This window comes from Eulemur rufifrons, chromosome 8 (genome assembly GCF_041146395.1).
Source record: "Eulemur rufifrons isolate Redbay chromosome 8, OSU_ERuf_1, whole genome shotgun sequence".
Taxonomy (NCBI): domain Eukaryota; kingdom Metazoa; phylum Chordata; class Mammalia; order Primates; family Lemuridae; genus Eulemur; species Eulemur rufifrons.
Window position 1 is genome coordinate 113,278,280 of NC_090990.1, and position 20,167 is coordinate 113,298,446.

General features: G+C 51.0%; 1 protein-coding gene and 1 long non-coding RNA gene across 4 annotated transcripts in view; one reads left to right on the forward strand and one right to left on the reverse strand.

Annotated features, from left to right (window-relative positions):
- Window positions 1–11,497: 11,497 nt before the first annotated feature.
- Window positions 11,498–20,167, forward strand: part of KCND3 (potassium voltage-gated channel subfamily D member 3) — a 206,986-nt gene continuing 198,316 nt past the window's right edge. Inside the window, exons 1-2 of one of the 2 annotated variants that reach the window (XM_069480835.1) lie at window positions 11,498–11,684; window positions 18,379–19,556. In XM_069480835.1, coding sequence (XP_069336936.1) covers window positions 18,451–19,556 — 1,106 coding nt within the window. In that variant the 5' untranslated portion in view covers window positions 11,498–11,684; window positions 18,379–18,450. Of the gene's footprint in view, window positions 11,685–18,378; window positions 19,557–20,167 lie in introns of those variants that run through there. The other variant, XM_069480837.1, reaches the window with a different exon arrangement.
- On the reverse strand, window positions 16,592–18,385 carry LOC138390895 (uncharacterized). 2 transcript variants are annotated; one of them, XR_011234591.1, is made up of 4 exons: window positions 18,325–18,385; window positions 18,058–18,202; window positions 17,812–17,927; window positions 16,592–16,899 (listed from the first exon to the last, which is right to left on the reverse strand). It is a non-coding gene; the product is annotated as an uncharacterized lncRNA (long non-coding RNA). The 2 variants fall into 2 exon arrangements; XR_011234590.1 differs by lacking the exon at window positions 16,592–16,899 and having other exon boundaries at window positions 17,563–17,927.

Consider the following 20,167-nt stretch of genomic DNA (forward strand, 5'->3'; position numbering starts at 1 on the left):
ATAAGGGGATGGAAAGAAGAACGGCAGAGGATGAGAGTTAATCTCTCCTCTTATCTCTTGACTGCAATCAGCAGTTCTATAAGCCTCTAGATGCTGTGGCCTGCTATGCTGAGATTTGCTCAGCTTTGTTTTGAAAATTCATCCCCCTATAACCAAAGGAGTTGTTGAGATTGTTTTAGGTGAACCACAGCCTGATTCTGAAGGTCTGCACTGCTCTCAGGTCTTGAATGTCCCCAGCTGACAGGTCCCTCCAGCCCAGCATAAACAGCTCTGGCTGGAAAGGACCCTGAGAGAGAACTCTGACCGTCCCTGCCTCCTGGAAGGACTGTACCTACACCCCAGCCAGCTCTGCATTCCTGTGCCCCAGACTGGCACTCTCATCTGCCCAGGCAGCACAGCCTGATCTGGGACCCTTCTTGGGCTGCTCTATATCCAGCTAATCAGAGTCCTGATCATTTTTATCTCCAATGTATTTATCTCATTCCCCATCTTGTCCATATCCTGTACCATTGCCCTAGTTGAATCCCTCTTCATCTCTCTCCTGGAATATTGCAATAGCCTGCTAATTGGTCCCCCTGCTTCCCATCTGGTCCTCCTCCAATCTATCATTCACACTGCTGGGCCAGAGTGTTTTTTTTTTAAACAAGATCTGACTGCACCATGCATCTGCTTGAAGCCTTTGAGTGGCACCCTGTGGTCTGCAGGATAGAGTCCAGCTCCTTCGCCTGTCACATGAGACCTCTATGGAGTGGCTTCCTCAGCCTTGGCCGGGATATGTCCTGCCTCTGGCCAAGATGTTTCAGACCCTGATATCTTTGCTCTGCCTGGTGTCCACATCATCCTCTCGCCCATTTGGTGGATTCCTGCCTCTTTCCAGACTCCACTCGGATGTCATCTCCTCCAGAGCATCCTCCCTGACCACTCAGGCTGGACCGTGTGCCCCCTCCTTGTGTTTCCCTAGAGTCCATGCACATCCCTGTCACACGTGCTAGCTCCACCACTACTGCAGCTGTGTGACGCTTGCTTCTAATTCTTCATCAGAAAAATGGGAATAATAATAGATCTGCCTCATGGGATTATTTTGAGAATTTGTAGATCTAACTTCTTTTCACCCATAAGGCTTCACTGAGCCCAGATGAAGTTTTGGTAAACCTAAGCATCAGTGCAGAGCACAGACTCACTGTCTTTCTCTTTAAACCATGAACTCTGCTCCAAGAAGGCAGAGCCTGTGTTTATCTTGTTCACCACCGTATGCCCAACACAGCAATTAGTGGGCATCCAAGAAGTACGTGTTAAGTGAATGAATGAGTTGTTTAATAAGTGTTTGTTAGCTGACATTAGTGGACAAAGACCTATTAGTTCAAATAAAATGTTTATTGAATGCCTGGCTCCACTGTTCACATGTAGGTGAGGCAGAGGTTACAGACAAGACAAGGCATGCTCATGTGTTCTGGACAAAACAGCACCTTGAGTTGGGACTTAAATTCAACTCTGTAGCACTTAGATAGGGTAAAATGGGAAGTAAAAAAAAAATCTTCTAGAGAAAATGGAGAAAAATAGTCTGTAACTCACTTCCCATCCTGTCCCTCATCACCACTTCACCGATGCAAGCAGTGCTGTAATTCACTAAGAAGGCTGTTGTGTGTTTCCTTCTTTGTCCACTTCAGTAATGCGGAGTGAAGAGGGAGCCTGCTAACGTTGAACTTGTATTTGTAAAATTGACTCAGGCATTAATCAAGGAGTCTTTAGCTTACCACTTGGAGATTCTCCAAGGTGGGATATAAGGAAACCTGGGACTTTGGAGAACTTTCAGCTCTTTCAATATGCCAAGATCACCAGGTTCAAAGGGCCTAGGACTAGAAAGTGGAAAGTGGAAAAGCAGAAATAAGCAAGGATTCGACAACAGCAGGAGACCTGTTGAGATATGTTTACTCGATTCTGAGGGCAGGCAATGGGACCTGTAGAATGATTTCAAGCAAGAGGCAACAGGGTTTGATATGTTTTGAAAAATTGCTCTGGCTGCTTTGTAGCAACTGAAGTACCAAACTCCTTGGTTGGGTTTCCATTTTTGGAAAATTCCCTCCCTGTCCCTAGTCCGGGCCAGGAAGCACAGCCCTGGGTCCTCTGCCAGTCTCTTGCTACCTGACGCTCAGCCTCTACCCAGTTGCTGAAGAGAGAATGGCTTGTCGACCCTGCTTTCGGGAGACACAGCCCTGGGCAGACAGGGCTCATTTGGTTTGAGGAAGTCACATCTGAAGTATGTTACCAGGGAGTACAGGTACAGATTATAGCCAGAGAGTTACCTGGGAAAGGCAGGAACAAAGACCCAAGGCTTGAGACAGGGGACAGGACTTCATGCCTGTGGTAACCTGATTGCCGGCTAGACCACCCTCTCTCCTCCCATGAACAGCAGCCCCCGCTCTTCCAGCTTTTCTGCGGGGGGTTGGGGAAGGGTGTATTTTCCAACAGAACTTTCTGCAATGATGAAAGCGTTCTCTGTCTGCACTGTCCAATGCGGTAGCCGTAAGCTACATGTGGCTGTTGAGCACTTGAAATGTGCCCCCTGCAATTAAGAAACTGAATTTTAAATTTTATTTAATTTTAATTAATTGAAACCTTAAACAGCCCCGTATGGCTAGTGGCTATCGCAAATCTAAGATGTGAGGTCCTTGAAGACAGTTCTATCAAATGTTGAGCATGTAGGAGATTCTTATTAGTGATTCTTCTTTGCTGTGCCTGGAGGCCGTGTGGCGTAGGGGAAGATTTTGAACAGCGGCATAGTTGGATGCAGTAGGGTTTAAACCCTATCTGTGCCATTGTATTGGTCAGGGTAGGCTTACTACTTTATCACATATCACTCACATTTCAGTGGTTTAGCATAATAAAAGTTTATTTTTTGCTCATTTCACAGACCAAAGAAAGTTCAGAGGCGTCTCTGTTTCACATCATCATCCAGGGACCCAGGCTCCTTCCTTGCCCTCTTCTAAGCCCTTGAAATTCTCTCCATTCAGCCAATGCATGGAGAAAGAAAGAACATGCTAGATTTCCCTGGATGTTTTTTTACGGGACTGGCCTATATTACCTCGCCAGAACTTAGTCAGATGGCCAAACCTAACTACAAGAGAATCTGGAAAATACAATCTAACTGTGTTCATGGAAAAGAGGAACTGAATTTGAATAGCATCTAGTCAGTCTCTATCACACTAGCTGTGTGGCCTTAGGTCTTAGTTTTCTTATCTGTGAAATAGGAGTAAAATAAGAATTGACGAAAGCTAAATGAAGCAATGTATATGAAAATGATGAATCCAGTTAGGATTCATGACTGTGCCTCTGGCCTCTCAGCTCAGGCCTCATCACAGCGGTTGGGCACTAACCTTGCTGACACAAAAGCACATGGAGACACCACTCCCAGGCATTTTATGGGTGCCTCTTTCTACCCAAGGAACAGGACAGACTTTGGATAGCATTCAGTAAGCCCTTGAACTTGCCTAAACCAGGGACCATTCCTGGGCACAGGTGCAGGTACTGCCCAAATGTTCTATGTTCTTAGCATCCTGGGGGGAGGGAAGAAGAACTTCTCCTCTAGAGAGATGGATTTTCTTGGCCACAACAAACATGCAACTACTGAAATATTTACAGATGAAATTATATTTGAAAATTGCTTCAAAATTATGGGGGTTGGGGGAAGTATGTGAGTAGAATATAGACAAAAAATGATTAGCCATGAGTTGATAACTATCAAAGCTAAATGATAGGTTCATGGGAAGTATATAATACAATTCTCTCATCATTTGTACATGTTTGAAATTTTCTACAATAAAGAATTTTAAGAGCCATGAGGACCCATCTTTAACAAGGATTTTCCAGAGAAGTCTAGAAACCGCTTATGACTTTGCAATTTGGGCACAGTAGCTGGACTGTTGTTTACTTGTTGACTCACTAAAGCAACTGATGATTTTGCAGCTGGGTCTCCCTCAAACCCAGTGAGGCAAAAACACCCAACCTCAGCCCAGAGCTCTGAAGAAAAAACGCACTTGAGTATGAGTATCATAAATGTTCCATGTTGGAAGGGGCCTTGGTGATCATGAGCTATGTCTGTTTACCAAGAGGAGGTTGGCACATAAAATTGGTGCCCAAATTCCCTTATTACAACACTTTTGCAAAGGTGGAGACTTGATTTTCTAGCTGTAGAGTTCAGAAACAGCCCACCTTGTTGTTTATAACTGCATCAATAGAACAAGTTTTATGAGTGGACAGGACCCTGTGGAGTCAGGAAGAGCCTCCTAGGCCCCCCAAACTTTCCCCATTACTCTGGTGAATGCCTGAAGTCCCAGCCACTCTATTTCACTGCCTTGGCTTAAGGCATATTCTGTTAAAATGGGAATACCAGATGTCTGGATGGGATAGTCACTTACACATTAGTGTAAATAATTGTATCAGTTCTTGCTGAATGAGAGAAATGGGCACTTGAAGCTCATGGCTGCACAAATAGGGTTCCACAGAATGGAGAGAGGAACCAGTGGGAAAAAAGTGTCTAGGGAAAACTTCTCTGATTTTACACATTTCCTAAGGTCCAATATGAACAATAATCACATGGAAAGAACTCAGGTGACCTGCCTAAACTTCTTCACAAACAAGAATTGATTATGAAGCTGTGCCTAAGATTTAAAACAGCTAGTTTCAGACATGTGTAGACTCAGGTACAATATTATAACAGCCAACATTTTTATTCATTATTGCCTATGAGTTATGTTTGCTTTACCTAACTCAATCCTCATGAAGCCTATGAATTGATGTCATCACTGTAACCCATTTGCAGGCGAGGGAACTGAATGTCAGAGAAGTAAAGTGGCTTGCCCAAAGTCACACAGTTGGTAAATGACAGAGCCAAGATGTGAAGTCAGTTCTGCCCAGAGCCCATGTTCACACCACTAAGCCTCCACTGTCCCAGATTTGCTGATGTGGTTTTCATACATTTTATACTTAAAGTCCAGAAATTTTTGGTCTTGGCATCTCCTTGAGACATGCTAGGGATTTTGGCTAATGGGTTTTTGACAGGCCTCCATACTGGTTTTACGGTAAACAGTCACTGCTGCAGGCAACCAGGGACATTTCTAACTGACTATACCCTGGCTGTGCCCACGGAGGTGATATTCTGGGTATGTGATTGACATTCTGCCAGAAAGGGGAAAAAAAGCTCCCTGAAAACCAATCTGGTTCAAGAAAAGACGACTGGCCAGGTCTTTGTAGGCAGCATTGACTGAGGCTCACTCTGTAGATCCGGAAGGCTTTTCCTTCCCTCCCCAATGGAAGAGGAGGGCTCTAGGGGTCTTTTCATCTAGGATCAGCCAAAAATCGAACACCCTCATCCTTTCTCTCTGTCCTCATGCTAGTGCTTGAGATCAATCAGATAGGACTTGGAGACTGACCAGTTGACAAATGGATACCATATTCTCAGTTGCATATAATCAAGGGAGCCATGGGAATGAAGGTGGAAATAAATTCATAATGCAAATGTACTGAGCATCTGCAATGTGCCAGGCACTGAGCTAGGGTTCAGAAATAGCTAAGCCAATGGTCCTTGTTTTAAACAGCTTAAAGAGAGGGATACTACCATGCAGACGGCTAAGACCAAACAGGTCGTAAGAGCCATATTAGAGTTACACAGGAAGCACTGTGGAAGCCTAAAGTGGGAACGGTTAGTTCATCCTGGGATATGGGGGAGGACTTTACCAGTACTTCTTCTGTGACCTTTGTGCTGGGTACTTAAGGTTTAAGGCTGAGTAGAAGTTTGCTAGGAAGACAAAAGAAATAGGAAGTGGTAGGAGGCATTTCTGGAAGAGGGTACAGCATATACAAAGGCAATGAAGATGTCAAAGGACGAGATTTTTGTCAGGTCATGGAGAAAAGGTCTATGTGTTAGAAAGAAAGGAGTGAGTGAGTGAGTGGGCGGAAGAAGGTATGACCAGAAAGGAAGTGAGGGAGACGAAATGATCGGAAGAGGGTATTTTGAGGAAGGTTGAAGGAGAGTGGTGAGATGAAGCATCCAGGTGCCTGTGCACAAAGATGGAGAGGCACGGTGGATAGTCACGGGGTCAGGGAGAGCTCAAGAAGAAATTGTGAGCATCTGAGTGAACCTGAAACCCTGGGCTCGCACAAACTCTCCAGGGAAAAGGGCAGAGAGAAAGGAGCCAGTAGTGGAAAACAAAGGTCACTGCACCTAAGAGCTATACCCCCCAGCCTTCACCCCACTTCTCCAAATTTTCTAGCAAGAAACTAAACAAACGATTAGGATTTTTTTTTCCTCCCAGTACCTGACTCCCCTACTCCTATCTACTTTCCTCCTTTCCTTCCTTCCTCTTCCTTCCCTGGCCTCTACCTCTAAGAGAGGTCTTGATAAGCAGAAAAGACTCCACCAGAGCTATGCCTCGCCCAGGCTCTGCCTCAGTTGGAGCAGGGGTCAGGCTGGCATAAGGCCCACTGGAAGTGCCGACTCTCAGGGCTCCACTGGAGCCCAGCCACTGTGATGGCTTCTCCTTTGCCATAACTGGCCTGAGTGTATTGACTAAGGAGATGACCAGCCCTGCCACCGCTGGTCTCCCAAATGGGGTTAGGGCTGCAGGAAGTGAGGGTTCTCCACCATCAGGAAGGGACCAGAAGCACCTGATGGCTGTGAGCATTCAGCCATCAGGGCCACCAGCACATCCTGGCCTGGCCAAGCTGGACATCCTAGGCTAATACCCGGCATGCGACCCCCTGGCTTTCTGGCATCGGGGTAAAACTCCTCAGCATTTATATCACCACCGCCTACCTCACCCTGGAAAACTAGAGAACGCCAGACACCACCAAGCCTTGGAACTCCTCAGGCAAACTTCACGCTGAAGAAATCTCAGAGGGCACACCCCAAACCTAGGCACACTAAGCCTCTACCTCACATTCAACCCTAGGAGGCCAAACACAGGAGAGGCCAAGAGAGCCAGGTCAAGAGTGGCCTCTTAGGACAGACCCTCCCTCTGACTGAGGAGGCCACTCTACTCTCAGAAGAGGGAAAAACCAGCATCCTGGGGGAGTGGCCAAAGGGAGAGTTCAGGGCTTCTCCCTAGCTGTGCAGCCTCACATCCCTCTGGAGTATCCCTCTCTACCAACTACCTTCGGTCTTCCCGTCTATCAAATGGTGGTAATATGTGCAGTGCAGGGCACTGAAGATCTAGCAAGGAGCCCAGCATGAGGCAGCCTCCACTTAAGGCCACTATGCTAAGCCTGATGCAATCCAAAGACTTGCAACGTTGCTTTGGATCCCTTCAACAGCCCTCCTCTGCTCAGTCCCTCAGAACTCCCCTTCCTGTTGGCAGCCTCCTGGGTCCCCATCTCCTTTCCTTATATGCCCATGAGCTCAGGTGAAATGAACTCTGTCGGCAACTGAGTACATGCTCACATGCCCGGCTGTGAGGATAAGGATGGGAGGCAATGGCAGGATCAAAGAAAGAGGACCCCAAACTCCAGGGGAGACTCAAGGAGAATGAGAAGCCACCCCTCCTGCGTCCCTCACTGGAGCTGCACTTTCCTAGAGCCTTGCTGGATGTCCTTGGGTAAATAAGGGTGGCAGGGGCCATGTGGAGAGGGAGGGTCCTGGGACTTACTTCTCCAACATGAAATTGGCCCCCAGAAAATGCCCCATGGGCTTATGATGTGGTTGAGCCCTTCCTAACTCCCATCCCTACAATCTTCCTCTATTCCTTCACCAAAGCACCTTTGCTGGGGCTTAGAGAATTAGCTATCTCAACAAGGTGAAGTCAACCCATTGTGGGCCCTGGTCTGGCATTTTTATTATCACGTGTGTGGATGTGTTTGTGACTACGTGTAGTCTGTCTGTACGATTCAGCAGTTCTATGTTCCTCCTCAGGCAGATTTCTTTGCACTTCCTGAGTGCGCTACTCATACTTTGAACAACAAAAACAACCAACAATTATATTGTACTTCCCATGTTCCAGGCACTGTTCTAAGCACTTCATCTGTGATAGTTCATTTAATCTTCACAACAGCCCTATCAGGTAGACAGTATTATTTATTGCCATTTTAGAGATGAGGAAATCACGGCACAGAGAAGCTAAGTCTTTTCCCCAAGGTCACACAGCTAGTTAACAGCAGGGGTAGGTTCAAACCCAGACAGTCTGATCTCGAAGTCCGTGCTTTTTAGCTCCATGGTACATAGCACCCTGAATGTAGAAAGCCTGCAACCCTCAGGGAAACAGCCCCCCCCCCCCAAATTCCTGCCCCATGTGGGGCAGATTAGGACAGCTATAAGCCGTGAGGGTGGGAGTGACCTTTAAGAACACTCTGAGGCTCTGCTTTAAAGAACGAGCCTGAACACAGCAGCCCTGGGAAACAGCCATGCAGACACACCAGCCCGGCATGTCAGCAAAGAGGCAGCTGACTTTGAGCGCCTCTTACCCTCACAGTCCACATGGTGACAAGCTCTGCAAATAGTGGCCAGAGCCACGGGACTAAAGAAGAATTCTCATGTGTGCACAGCTTGGAAAGGACACACACACAGAGAAAGAATAGTCATCTATAGGAGCACTGTCTTTAAATAGAAAAGATAGCTTGAAATACACGCTGAGCTCGCGGTGCTCACACACACAGACACACAGGGCCAGGGCCAGCGGAGTGACTGAACAAATGCCTCGCCGTGCTGGTGGCAAGGGGAGGAAATCTAGTGCCCTGGCAGCTCCTGACTTTCAGTTCCTATTTAAAATGTCTGAATTGGGAGCATCGACAAGCTCCCAAATTAGCTTTTTAAATAGAAGCTGAGAGTTAAAGGAAAAGCGGCCGTGTCATGGGGGAAAAGCAAGTGAAAATCCCGGCCAGGCCGGGCCAGAGGCAGAGAGGGGGAAGGGGAGCACAGGCAGCGCTGGCAAGATGCACTGGAGGGCTGGGGGTGCCGCGGGGAGGGACGGCACTCCTGGGCAGTGGCTCCTCCAGCGGCCAGAGCTGAGGGACCTCCTTTATCCCATCACTTGCTCTCTCTTAGTTTTCCAGGTCACCTGGTTGTAGGAAGGGCTGGTAAACAGGAACCACGCTGGCCTGGACTAGAAACCCAAGTCTTTCATACTTTCCTCTGGATCTTCAAGACAGAACAGAGAGAATAGGCTGCGGCTACTTCAGTTCGGCAATGAGATATGAGCCCGGGAGGAATGAGTGGGGGGAAGGGGGGTGTCCAAACCAGTGGCCTGTCTTCAAACAGGGCTTACAAGGCCCAGGAGGTCACAATTGTCCCATTAGTTGACCTCTCCAGGGAAGAAACAATGTCTCCAGCTCACTGTTCCCCAAAGCCTCCAAGCTTTGAGGCAGACCCAGCCCCTGAGCTGCCCTCAAGATGCAAAACAACAGTGGGAATGTACAGGAGTTCAAACTTGGGCAGAAATAAAATACTGGGTTTTAACTCTTCTGAGTTGAACATGGGTTGGAGGACAGAAGGAAACTGCCCCTCCTGAGACCCGACCACCCAGGCTCTGAAGTACCTTCTCCCAGGGGTCAGAGCAGTGGAGGTGTGCAGTAGTGAGAAAATTAGCTCTTCCCCAGAGGGAAGAGAAGAGGGAGGTGGGAGCAGTGCCAGGGCCTTCCCTGAATTCTTCCCCTGTCTGCCAGGGAGTGGCAGTGTTGTTAATCATTATTACTGTATGCAAATCTCACGCAGCTCTGGGACTCCTGGCAAATGCTAATGGGGCCCACGCCCACCTTTTGAAGGGCCAATTGTGCACCTTTCAGACTGATACACTGAAGGGGGCTTTGGGGAGTGTGCCAGAGTGAGTGAATGCGGGGCTCTAAGCTGCCAGGGTCCCTCCCACAAGGGGCTGTGACCACAATTTACCAACCCCTACCCTTGAATCTGGAACAGGGCTAGGGGTTCTCACAAGCCAGAAGCCCGGTTCTGGACTCAGAGAGGTCCTTTTCCAGCCCCGGATCTAGAACAGCCCTTTCAAGTACACCCTCCTGGTCACCGCACACTTTCCATTTCTCTAGGTTTCTGTCGCAGCACGCACCTCTCCACCCCCAGAACTGTGATCGCTCAAGCCAAGCGTTCGCGTCCCTGCAGAGGCACGGAGCTGCCTCGCCTCCCAAGCGCCAGGCCACGATCTGGGATTCCAAGCACAGAGGCTGGAGACACCGGAGAAAGCCGGAGCCGCCGGTCCGCCCAGCGGCGGGGACTGCGCCCTCTGCGCGCCGCGGCCCTGAGGGTGGGAATCCGGGCCGGACACCCAGCCTGTGGGCACACGCAGACCTCCCACTCCTCATCCTGGGTAGATGAGGCACAGGGCAGTGGGGACCCATGCGCTTCAGGGAGGGATCGAGGGACTGGGCCGGCTCCAGGAGCAAGGGGACTGGTTCGGGTATGAGAGTTCACGCTCCCAAGTCCAGACTCTCGGTTCTGAGTACTGGGAACATGTGGCGGGACAAGAGGGCGAATCCTGACCTTCCAATGGTGCTCTTACGTAGGCTAAGGGCAGTATGTCCTCCTGAGACCTCTCCAGCCTCGGCACACCTAGCTAAGAGCCGGGGGCGAGCCAGGAAGCTTGCGCGGCGGCGGGCTCCACTTTCCGAGGTGGCCCGGCTTGGCTTCAAGCCGGTGCTGCTGCCGTGTGGACAGTCGTTAAGAAAGAGACACCCAGTTAGGTGCACATACCCCACGCGCGCAAACGCCGGCGCTCCCTGCCACCTCTTCTCGGGTCCCCAGCCACATACGCCCCCGAACTCACGCTCACGCCGTACTCTCCGCTCCTCCCCCACCCCCAAGCCAAGCTCACCTTGCCACGCTCCCCCCGTGCCCACCCTCGCCAGCACGGGCGCTCACACCCGCGTCGGTACACTCCGCCACCTCCAGGCACACCCTAGGATTCCTCCACTCGCCCGGGGAGACGCACCAGGCTCTGCCTCGTCTCCCCACCCCCGCTCACGCGCGCGCCCCTCTATACACACACACACAGACACACACGCACACTCTCACATACACCCTCGCGCGCGGAGTCACTCCCCCTCGCACGCCCTCGCCCTGGGCACCCTCCCGCGGCGAGACTCCGGGTCCTCCTCCTCTCTCGCTCCGCTGCCTGGAGACTCGGAGCTCTCCGGCCGGGCCTGGGGCCGCTCGGCCCGCGGGGATCGGTAGGGAGCCGAGGGCGCAGCCTCGCCGCCTCCCCCGGACTCTCATCTCCGCCCCGCCCGCGCCGCGCCCCTACAGCCACCCCCCTCGGGAGAGGGACCTCGGGAGAGGCAGCCCGTGGCCGGCCGGGCTCCGGTCCGCACGGCGCCGGCAGCGGCGGGGGCAGGGAGCGAGCGAGGGAGCCCGCGAGCCCGCGAGCCCGCGAGCGGAGCGGCGAGGCGGGGAGGGGACGCGCTGCCGAGCCGGGGCTGGAGCGGCGGCGGTGGCGGCGGCGGCGGCGGCGGCGGCGGCGGCGGCGGCAGCAGCGGAGGGGGAGGGAGGGCCCCACGGACGGACGGACGCACGAACCGACCGAGGGAGGGAGCGAGCGAGACTTCGCTGGCGAGGAGGAGCCGCGCAAGCGGCGGCTGCTGGGCGCTTCCCTGCGCTGCTGGGCGCTCGGCGCCTCCGCGGCCCCGGCTCCCGGCCGCAGCTTCCTCGCGCGCGCGGGGCGCGGGGCGCGGGGCCCGGGCTTGCTTCGCCGAAGGTAAGAGGGACGCGACCGAGCCTTCTGGAGCCAGGAAGTGCGAGGAGCGCTGCTCCCACGCCTGTTGCTCCAGCTGCCCACGCGGCACCCTCCCACTCCCGCGCCCGGGTGGGTGGGCGCTGGGGCGCCGGAAAGATTGGGGGTGGGGCGCGTGCCGTGGGGGAGCAGGCAGCCGGCCTGGGGGCGTCGGTTCCCTCGGGCTGTGGAGCCACCTCCGGACAGCCAGGAGCTGTGAGGTTTGGGGGTGGGGTGTGAACCTCTGCCCTCTTTCCATTGGCCTGCCTTCCCTCGGCGGGTGCCGGAGACAGGTGGCGAAGGCTTGCTCCATCCCCGCTCTTTGTGAGGGGAGAAGGAGAGAAATGGCTGAGAGTGGAAACCAGGAGCGGTTTGGGGCGCTTCGCAAAGTTCTCCAGCCCCGCGAGCTGGCGATGTGCCTACCAGAGGCCGGGGGCCCGTCCGTCTGGTTCTGCCCGACGCTGCTTCCACGCTGCGAGCTCTGGGAAAGGTCTCCACGTGACATCAAGGGCCATCGCGGCCCTGGGGAGGGGAGTTCAGAAAGACTCACTTTGCGAGGTGTTTACACTGGGGGTGGGGGGCGGAAGGGGCTGGGCGGAGAAGTTACCTGGAATCAACTAAATTCCTGTGCTTGCTTAATGTTGACGTTTGAATCAGGTCCAAGATGTTCTGCTTTTATCCCGGGCAGCCCTGATATATTAGCAACAGGCAGAGGTTCCAGACCTGGAATTCTTACAGCAAGGAAAAGCTTCCGTGTATTTAGGAGAGAGCGTCTGAACTTTCTCGGGGTCCTAAGCACAGTGTGATCTGCTTGTAAGGCCAGGCGTGCGTTGCTGTATTTTGCATGAATGTACGTGATGGTTAAATTTATGCCTTGTTTACCGTTACTTCAGGGGAGACTGGATGTTCAATGTCTGTAGAAAGGGCTCCTGGGCGTGCACGAATTCAATACAAAGCGTGTGTACATTTCCCCATGTGGACATGTTGGCACACAGAAGGGAATTGATGTGTTTGTTTTTCCTTGTCGCTACTTGAATGCAACAAAATGCAAGTACACAAGGGACCCCCAGAGGAAGAAAGATTAGTAGCTTGTTCCCTTTTGCTGTTGAGGAGGCTGGAGAAAAAAAGAGTTCAGGAAAGTGCCCTGGCCAGCCTAAGAGTGGCACTGCCAGAGAAGAGGATCAGTGTATAGATTCCAGGCCTGTGCCCCAAGGATCCCCAGCTTGGTCCACCCTGTCAATTTTATGCCTACCTACCCGAATCTTGTGGATACTCGAGAAACCCCCTAGCTCATGGACACTTTCTCCTGTCCCCAGACTGGCCCCATTCTGGGCTAATGGATGTGAGGTAAGATTGTGGAAAGTTAAGTTTCCAGAGACTCCCCACTGAGGTCATTGAAGGGCAGACAGGTGACACGCTATTTTTGCTACCTTATGCCTATCCTCAACTAGGTGTCAACCCCCAGGCCAGGCTATCTGGTCACTCTGCCCACTTTTGGCCCTCTGCCTCCAAAACAGAAGCTGCTTAATGGGGCAGCTGACTTTTTAGAGCAGGGGGAAACATATTTCTCTTTTTCAGGATTTTCTACCTTTTTCGTTTTCAGAGCTCACCTGTTTTAAATCTCTTTTCCAGCCTTCCCCCCACATCTTTCCCACTGTCAAACTCTTCTGCCAAAAACAAAAATAGCTTCAGATTTTTCATTCGTAAGGCGTCCACGTCCTAGTAAAACCTTGGCATTTGAGGCATGTGCAGTGCCATTGGCTGGAAATGGGGCCGCACTGTTGTGCCTGTTGCAAGAATTCATACCCAGGCTGGCTCCGGGAGGTGAGCGCTGTGGTATGAGCCATGGAGAAGTCCTACTTGAGCCAGATCATACCTGCAGGGTTGTGTGTCAGGTATGGCCAGTATGGCCTTGGGCATGGTATCTGGCGGGACACTTGTCCTTCCCTTCCACCCCCCCCCACCCCACACACAAAGTAACAATGGGGTAATTGCTCCTTTTTTGGTCCCTTTTTTTTTTTTTTTTTTTTCTTTTCTTTTACCAGGGAACAGGTTCTGAGCCTCTGGAGACAGCCTGGTGTTTGCCTGGCCTTCTTTAGGAAGATTGTCCTGGATTAGGAATGGAGTAAAAGTTTGGCTGTGGGACCAGAGGCTTTTATGATAGATAGGGAGGGGGTGTTTTTTCCTTCCCTTGAGCTCTCAAATATTCATCTGAAAGCAGTTTGTAAAATACTCATGGCCCTTGGAGGAGAGGAGATTGGTGTGGGGTGGAGAGGGTAGCATTATACGGCTCCGATTGGCAGGGACAGGTATATGGCATTAAGGCTTAGGAGTCAGGGTGGAGCAGCACTTGGAGAATGGAAGGATAAGGGCAACATCCTCTCAGGGGGCAGAGCTGAGAGTCTGGCCAAGCAGGGTTCCACAGGGTACCTCCTGATTCAGTGGTCTCTTACTCTTTGACACTTGGACCCCTCAGTGTCCTGCCTCTCTGAGCTCCATTCTGGGATAAAGTAGGGATGTTAAGAGTCAGAAGTCCAGGTCTGGGAGCCTGGTCCCCTTTACTCTTCAGGTGGGTAGCCAGGGGCTCTATGGGTGGTCTACACCTTGGATTGCCTTGGGTTCCAAGTGACGCAGTTTGTGTGCCTTGTTCTGGGCACCAGTCTCATCAGGAATTCCCAGAACTCCGTTTGCTAAGATAAGGCTCAGGCTAACTCCATCCCCACCGCAACAAGCCCAAATGCTCTGCTTCCCTCTTTGCATGGGCGAGTGTCTTGAAGAGGTCTCAGTGAGACTTTAGCTATAGCCTTGGTGTCCTGGATCCAGTAGAGTCAGGGATTATTTGAGCCAAATGGTCCCTTGTCACTTTCTTGTCCAATTCTCTCATTTTACAGATGAAAACTCTGAGGCCCAGAGATCGTGACAGTGGCTTGCTTTCACAAATTCAAGATAGAACTGAAACAGGAATGCAAGGCCTCATGAGCCCTTGTTCTTTGCTGCCTAGGGAAGGAGGGAAGGGGGTCGGGGAAGTCTCTGCATCCTGCTCTCTTCCATAGGGAACATCAGTATTTGGCTACACCTGTATCAGGAAAGCCATTTGGCAGTGACTGATCGATAGTCTATTTGAAAATCATCAACTCCCATGGAATTAGCCACTTTGAAGGCAACTTTCTGAGTCTCAGTCTCCTACCTGTAATCTGTGGCAGACATGACTATATAACAGAATTTTTGTGGGAATAAATTAAATGTTGTATGTAAAAGTGCCTAGGACAGTGCCCAGAGCATTGTCAGTGCTCAGGAAATGTTAACTAAGTCTGAATTGGAATAATCTGTGACCAGGGTTTAAATTGTGGTCTTGCTTCTCAAACCTCCCTTGTCCTTTAGAAAACCTAGTTCAGTGTATGCTGAAGAACTACAAAGTCTCCTAGTCCTAAAGAAAGTATAGTTAGTTGTAAATTTCTTGAAGAAAGATATAAAATGCAGGATAGATATGAAATGTGTTCCCGAATTGTCCAGCAGCGGCCAGTGGATTACCTACTGCTGCGGATGAACGATTCTCATTCTTTCCTCAGCTCCCTCTGTTCCTATAATAAAGAGCTCATCAGGCTTGTGCTGTTTTTCTATTCTCTGAGTGGTGACGCTTATGGGAAATGTCATTGTCATTCCTGTTGTCTTCAGTAGCAACTGAACCAACCTCCCTTTATTAGGGAGCAGAGGGACCTATGAAAATTCCCCTTAGCATGCATATGGGGAAACTGAGGCAGAGATTGACTCCTTGAGAAAACTTGACTGAGGGTCCATCGAATCAGAGGCAGACACTTGAACTGGATTCTTTTGATTCAGATCTGTCTTCAGAATTTACTGTTTGGAGACAGAACACCTACCCTTAACGACCCCTGAAATACATTAGCAAAGCATGGAGTAAAATTGATGGAATACAAATAGTGTCTATAAAACCGCGGTTCTCAGCTTGAGTACCTCCTGATGCAGTGCACTGTGCTACCTCCTGGTTGTTATATAAATGTTGAGGCCTCATGGCCTTTCCCCTTAAAGACCTTAGTGTGGGATAGGAAAATCAGGAGAGAGGCTATACTCTTGAACTCTACATTGAGACTGCTTGGGTTTAAATTGCTCTGCCTACTTATTACATCCTTTAGACAATTATTATAACTTCGTATGCTTCACCTTTCTTTTGTAGGCAAAACAAGGCCTATAGTGGCATCTACCCCACAGGTTGCTGGTGGGATCAGTTGAGACGTTCCATGTAAGCATGTGGCACTGTGCCTGGCACACAGCACTCAGCAAACTGCCTCAGGTGGAATCCCTGTTCTGCACTTTTGGGTTGTCAGACTGCTACATTTCAGTAAGCTTTAGCTTTCCTTATCTGTGGAATGGGGGACACAGTAGATTCTTCTTCCTGGGGTTGCCGTGAGGATTAAATGAGATAATCCATGGGAGACAGTCTAATGCCATGTATATAGTCAATGATCAATTATTGTTAGCCATTACTACTAATAAGACATGTATAAAGTATCCGTAATCCTGGCCGGGGGTGGGGGGGAGGGGCGGCAGTGATAGGTGCTAGAGAGGAGGGGTAAACAAAGTGCTGAGAGCCCCAAAGGAAGGAGAGAATCTCATAGTGGGGGAGAGGAGGAGGCATCACAGAGAATAATGAATGGTAGGATCTTAATAGGAGCAGTGAAGGTGACAGATATTCCCATCAGCAGGAGGAGTGGTCCAGAGACAGACCTCCCCAGGGTCTGTCCATGAGCCAGGCTTGCTAGAATGGGTATTTGAGCCATTGGGCTGGAATTTGAAGCCAGAATCTATTTGTAGAAATGCTGGAATACTGAGCCAAGGAGTTTGTACTTTATTTTATAGGCTGTGGGGTAAAACACAATGAGAATCTTGCTTTAGGGAGATTACTCTGAACACAATGGATTTCAGGGGAATAGGAGAAAGGAGGTGATAGTGAGAGTGACTTTGGGCCTTCATGAAAACAGTAAGAGCTACTGTCTCATTATTTGACAACTCTTTGGAGAAAGATGGTCAAAGTGGCAGGCCTGCGGTTAGGGATACCATGAGCAAAAGGTGAAAGAACAGCTTTTTGCAAGGAGGTAGGTCCTTTTTAAACTTGTCCAGTTGTAGAGGCATCCAAGTAGAAAAGTCCAGTGGCAGCCCGGGAGTGAGAGGAGGTAGAAATCTGAAAAACCGAGAAGAGTTGGAAGTCAGGAGAAGGCGAACGAGCTTTGCAGACAGAGATGAAGACCAAATCCCACTACAAGTCTTTGGGTAACAAAAAATATATATTCTAAGAGTCACTCCTGCTTTGTTTATTTAAACATAGAATCAAAACAACTGAATCCCAGAGGGTCTAAATAATTCTGAGTTAGGATTTGTTCTGTGTGATCAGTTTAGGATTAGTGGAGATGAATGTGCCAACCCCAAGCAATTTCCCGTTGCTGTTACGTGTGTTTCTGTGTCACCACATGCCTTCCCACAGATGGTATACATTTGGGGACTGCAGAGTCATTTCACTATCATCTTTAAAAAGCCAGATTTGGGAAGGTAAATCTGTTTCCCAAAGCCAAATATAATTCTCCATGTCACTGTTCCCTCCATCCAGGCAGGTGATGGGGAAGTGTGTACACAGTGTGGTTCAGAGAGGTGTGGGTGAAGGGACAAGGTGTCCCAGCTCTGGAAAAATATCTGAGGGTGGAGTGGGGGCCAGGTGAGAGAGGCTGGCATGGGAAGGAGTATTGTTATATAAGCCAAGGGAGATACAGAGGGTGGGCAGATGGAGACAGGAGGCAAGGAATCTAGGGATGGCAGTGAGCGTGGATCAGCTTCCTCTGTGGGAGAGGGACAATGCATGGAAGTCAGGTGAACCAAGAATCCAAGACGTCCCTCACGGGGTGGGGAAAGAGACCTTGCTCAGCCTTACAACCTTTCCCATGTCTTTCCATCATGGCCCTGATGGCTGAAATCAGACATTAGGTTGCTAAGGCAAGGATTGGGAACCAAGTGTCCCACAGAGTACCTCTCCACCCAAGACAGTCTTCTCTGTGGGAGTTGGGGCGAAAGCTTCACCAAGCCCTGGGCCTACTGTGGTCACCTGCCATCTCAGAGAATCTTCTAGACATGGGCAGCCCCAGCCTCCTCCTCACCAGGGAGGAGTAGAAAGAATGTGTGCACCTGGTCCCCTTCATCTACACCCCATTCCTGATTACCCTGGTGGGTGAAGAATGAAATAAAAATTAGCATGTTTATCCCACTTTTAAATTCGTTTAATGAGAACTCACTTACCCTCTCCCAATTTAAATTCATAATAACGCCATAACCTTTCAAAGCTGATTATTACCCGCGTCTTCCCAGATCTTCCTGCTAAAGAGGCCTTCCCTCTAAACGCTCCTGAGCCCTCTTGGCACTTGACAGTTTGTCAGGCAGTCGGAAACATCTGGTGATCTCGCCCTGCTGCACTGCCCTGTGCTAGGTGCTCTCTCTACCTGGGGAGGACAGCAAAGCATCAGGTCCCTTCTCTGTGGTGGTGATTTCAGTTTCATTAGTTTGCTTTGGCGAGTTTTGCCGTTTCACTCACCAATGACCCTTCCCTGTGTCCCATTCCTACCTGTCAATCAATATGGGCTCACCCCTTTCTCTGTTCTCCTCTCCCGTTTCCCAGGGGTCGCTGAACTAACTCCAAGCTGGTGTGCAAAGCGTCCGCGCAGCTGCCGGCCCAGGAGCTGGAGTGGCCATGGCGGCCGGAGTTGCAGCCTGGCTGCCCTTTGCCCGGGCCGCGGCCATCGGGTGGATGCCGGTGGCCAACTGCCCCATGCCCCTGGCCCCGGCCGACAAGAACAAGCGGCAGGATGAACTGATCGTCCTCAACGTGAGCGGGCGGAGGTTCCAGACCTGGAGGACCACGCTGGAGCGCTACCCGGACACGCTGCTGGGCAGCACGGAGAAGGAGTTCTTCTTCAACGAGGACACCAAGGAGTACTTCTTCGACCGCGACCCGGAGGTGTTCCGCTGCGTGCTCAACTTCTACCGCACCGGCAAGCTGCACTACCCGCGCTACGAGTGCATCTCCGCCTACGACGACGAGCTGGCCTTCTACGGCATCCTCCCCGAGATCATCGGCGACTGCTGTTACGAGGAGTACAAAGACCGCAAGAGGGAGAACGCCGAGCGGCTCATGGACGACAACGACTCGGAGAACAACCAGGAGTCCATGCCCTCGCTCAGCTTCCGCCAGACCATGTGGCGGGCCTTCGAGAACCCGCACACCAGCACCCTGGCCCTGGTCTTCTACTACGTGACTGGCTTCTTCATTGCCGTCTCGGTCATCACCAACGTGGTGGAGACGGTGCCGTGCGGCACGGTCCCGGGCAGCAAGGAGCTGCCGTGCGGGGAGCGCTACTCGGTGGCCTTCTTCTGCCTGGACACCGCCTGCGTCATGATCTTCACGGTGGAGTACCTGCTCCGGCTCTTCGCCGCGCCCAGCCGCTACCGCTTCATCCGCAGCGTGATGAGCATCATCGACGTGGTGGCCATCATGCCCTACTACATCGGCCTGGTCATGACTGACAACGAGGACGTGTCCGGGGCCTTTGTCACGCTCCGCGTCTTCCGCGTCTTCCGGATTTTCAAGTTCTCCCGCCACTCCCAGGGCTTGCGGATCCTGGGCTACACACTGAAGAGCTGTGCCTCTGAACTCGGCTTTCTGCTCTTCTCCCTCACCATGGCCATCATCATCTTTGCCACTGTGATGTTTTATGCCGAGAAGGGCTCCTCGGCCAGCAAGTTCACGAGCATCCCTGCTTCTTTTTGGTACACCATTGTCACCATGACCACACTGGGGTAAGTCAGCCCTCGTGGTCAAGACGAGGGCAGAGGCTGGATGGCCCAGGGAGCGTTGGGTGTTGTCAGGATTGGGGACAGGAGGAAGGGGGCCTGTCACCGGGTTGTGGGAACAGGGGAAGTTGCAGCATCTGAAGGGGAAAGCGCCCCTGAGTGTGTGTTTGGGCGTGATAGCTTGCTCAGAATTGAGTTTTGTTTTGGAGGTGGGGCATGTATTTTATACAACTTGGAAAAATTAAGTCACCACTTCTTTTTTCAGCCTTGCATTGTGTGTGTGTATGATGCCTCAGGGTGGGGTGATAGCTGCATTCTTATATGTGTCTGTGCATATAAGGGCTGCCACCAGGAGAAAGACAGGACAGTGGATGGGGAAGAAAGGGATTGAGGGGAAGTTCCTTGAATGTTGGAAGGAGGGTTCAGATTTCCATTAAGAGAAGACACCAACAGCACGATTTTTGGATCCTTCTACCTTTCTTTCTTTCTTTCTTTCTTTTTTTTTTTTTTTATTTTTTTGTGAGACAGGGTCTCACTCTGTTACCTGGGCTAGAGTGCCATGGCGTCAGCCTAGCTCACAGCAACCTCCAACTCCTGGGCTCAAGCGATCCTCCTGT